This window comes from Pyxicephalus adspersus, chromosome 8, assembly GCF_032062135.1.
Source record: "Pyxicephalus adspersus chromosome 8, UCB_Pads_2.0, whole genome shotgun sequence".
Taxonomy (NCBI): Eukaryota; Metazoa; Chordata; class Amphibia; order Anura; family Pyxicephalidae; genus Pyxicephalus; species Pyxicephalus adspersus.
The window spans coordinates 70006913-70008799 of NC_092865.1; the positions used below are offsets into that span (position 1 = coordinate 70006913).

Genomic DNA, 1887 nt, shown 5'->3' on the forward strand with positions numbered 1-1887 from the left:
GGCACATGAGTGATCAGAAGGGGACAATCAATGGCACATGAGTGATCAGAAGGGGACAATCAATGGCACATGAGTGATTTTCAACAATAAATGTGTACTGTAGTCTTCTTCATGGAAAAATATTTTGGCATTTCAAAAAATATAAGACAGTGCCTTATCATAGGGGGAAACAGGGTAACTACTTCCATTACACAAAGGGCTATCTGAAGAGATACCGTCAAAGATAATAAAGTCCACATTAATACCTACAATAAGGAAAAGTTGGGAAATAAATACACATGACAAATTTTGGAAGAAAAGAAAGAAAAAAAAAAAAAGTAAAAATCTCTCTGCAGGAAATCATCTGAATGCATGTGGTCAGCTTTTGTTTTGTATAAAGGGTGAGCAGTTCCTTACAATGTCACCTGTAAGCGATAATCCTGACCTATTACATACCGTTGTTGTTCTGTTCTTGGACGCTCATGTTAGCGGAGGGGAATCCAGTGGCTGAAACAGGATTTGCAAGCTGTGTCTGTGACATCGGTCCAACGCTTAGTGTTCCCATTCATCCAACTCTAAAGAACGGAATAACAAATAAGTGATTAAAATGTCACATGCTATATTCTAGTGTCTTGCAGTAATCGGTATTTTTTAGCAAGAATACAAATACATAAAAATTCTAGATATTGTTACATTATGTTAACTTGTTTTTGGCATATGAACCAAAGCATATGAATATGAACCTCAATTACTTATCCCCAGGCATTCTGGTAAGAAACTTGCAAAGCTTGAACTGCTGGCAGTGATATGGTTAAACTGGAACTACAGGAGAAGCTTATGTACATGCTGAAGCCAACTAAAATCAGTACACCCCTATTTAACATGAGCTAAACCACACTGGGAAATGTGATCTCACATTACTGATTTACTATCTTGTTGACAGTTATAAAATACAAATCCAAAAAAATTCAAGTTACGCAAATAAGGTTTTTGCCAGGAAAAGTATAAATTAATCAGCAACATGTGATTGAAACCGCCCATGTACATTTGTCTTAATATGTTGTCCGTCGATGAGGGGCTGCATGTAAAACAAGCAAGCTACTAAAGCAGCACAGCAGATTACTATTTTTACAGAAAGGGCATACTCAGCAGTAATTTGCAGCATTTAATAGAACAATAACAAATAGGAGTAATACACCATATACATATAGTAAATTCATTGAGATTTTGATTGCATACATGTGACCGAATCGCAACCGAAACATGCATGCATACATGTGACCGAAAGCAACACTTTTCTGTATTTAGACAAAGATTACCTAGATGCTAAATGGCTTTCAAATGAAACAAAAGTAAAATAAAAGAGGAAATTGGAATAAAAATACAACTTAAAAATTTATAGTCCAAGCATTTTCAACATCGACCTGGGAACAAATATGCAGAAAGTGAAGTCCGAAATCCTAATCTACATACTTGTTCTAGGGAGGGGTTAGTGGCTAAGAGCTTTCAGTTGGAAGAAAGTCAGCAGGCAAGTAATCAGCATTTGCTGAAATATTAGCATTTACAAATTCTACTCCTAAAAAACAACTTGATTTTTAGGTTTTGTGCAGAAAAAAGTTAAATAAAAATTGGGATGGGTTTTTATTTCTCAAATGAGAGACTGAAGATCAGAAATGCCACATTGAGAGATTAGACTCTCTTTTTAATTTTCAAAAGTTTCTACATGGTATATGGAGATGTAGCCAACACATTTCAGGCATCCAAACTGACTCCTCCATCAGGGCACTGTGTGTAGAGTGATAGCTGGTACACTTATTGGCAGCAGTTGTAAGTAGCTCCAAGTAACTATGGATATTTACATTGTTAAATAATTAGATACACGGAGGAGATTTTTATTTTTAGTGACAA

General features: G+C 35.6%; 1 protein-coding gene across 1 annotated transcript in view; it reads right to left on the bottom strand.

Annotated features, from left to right (window-relative positions):
- Nucleotides 1-1887, bottom strand: part of LOC140337357 (scm-like with four MBT domains protein 1) — a gene marked incomplete at its 3' end in the record, with an annotated part of 64820 nt that overhangs the window by 39478 nt on the left and 23455 nt on the right. The window contains 1 exon segment of the mRNA XM_072421081.1: nucleotides 436-554. Within this exon segment, the coding sequence (XP_072277182.1) occupies nucleotides 436-544 (109 nt within the window).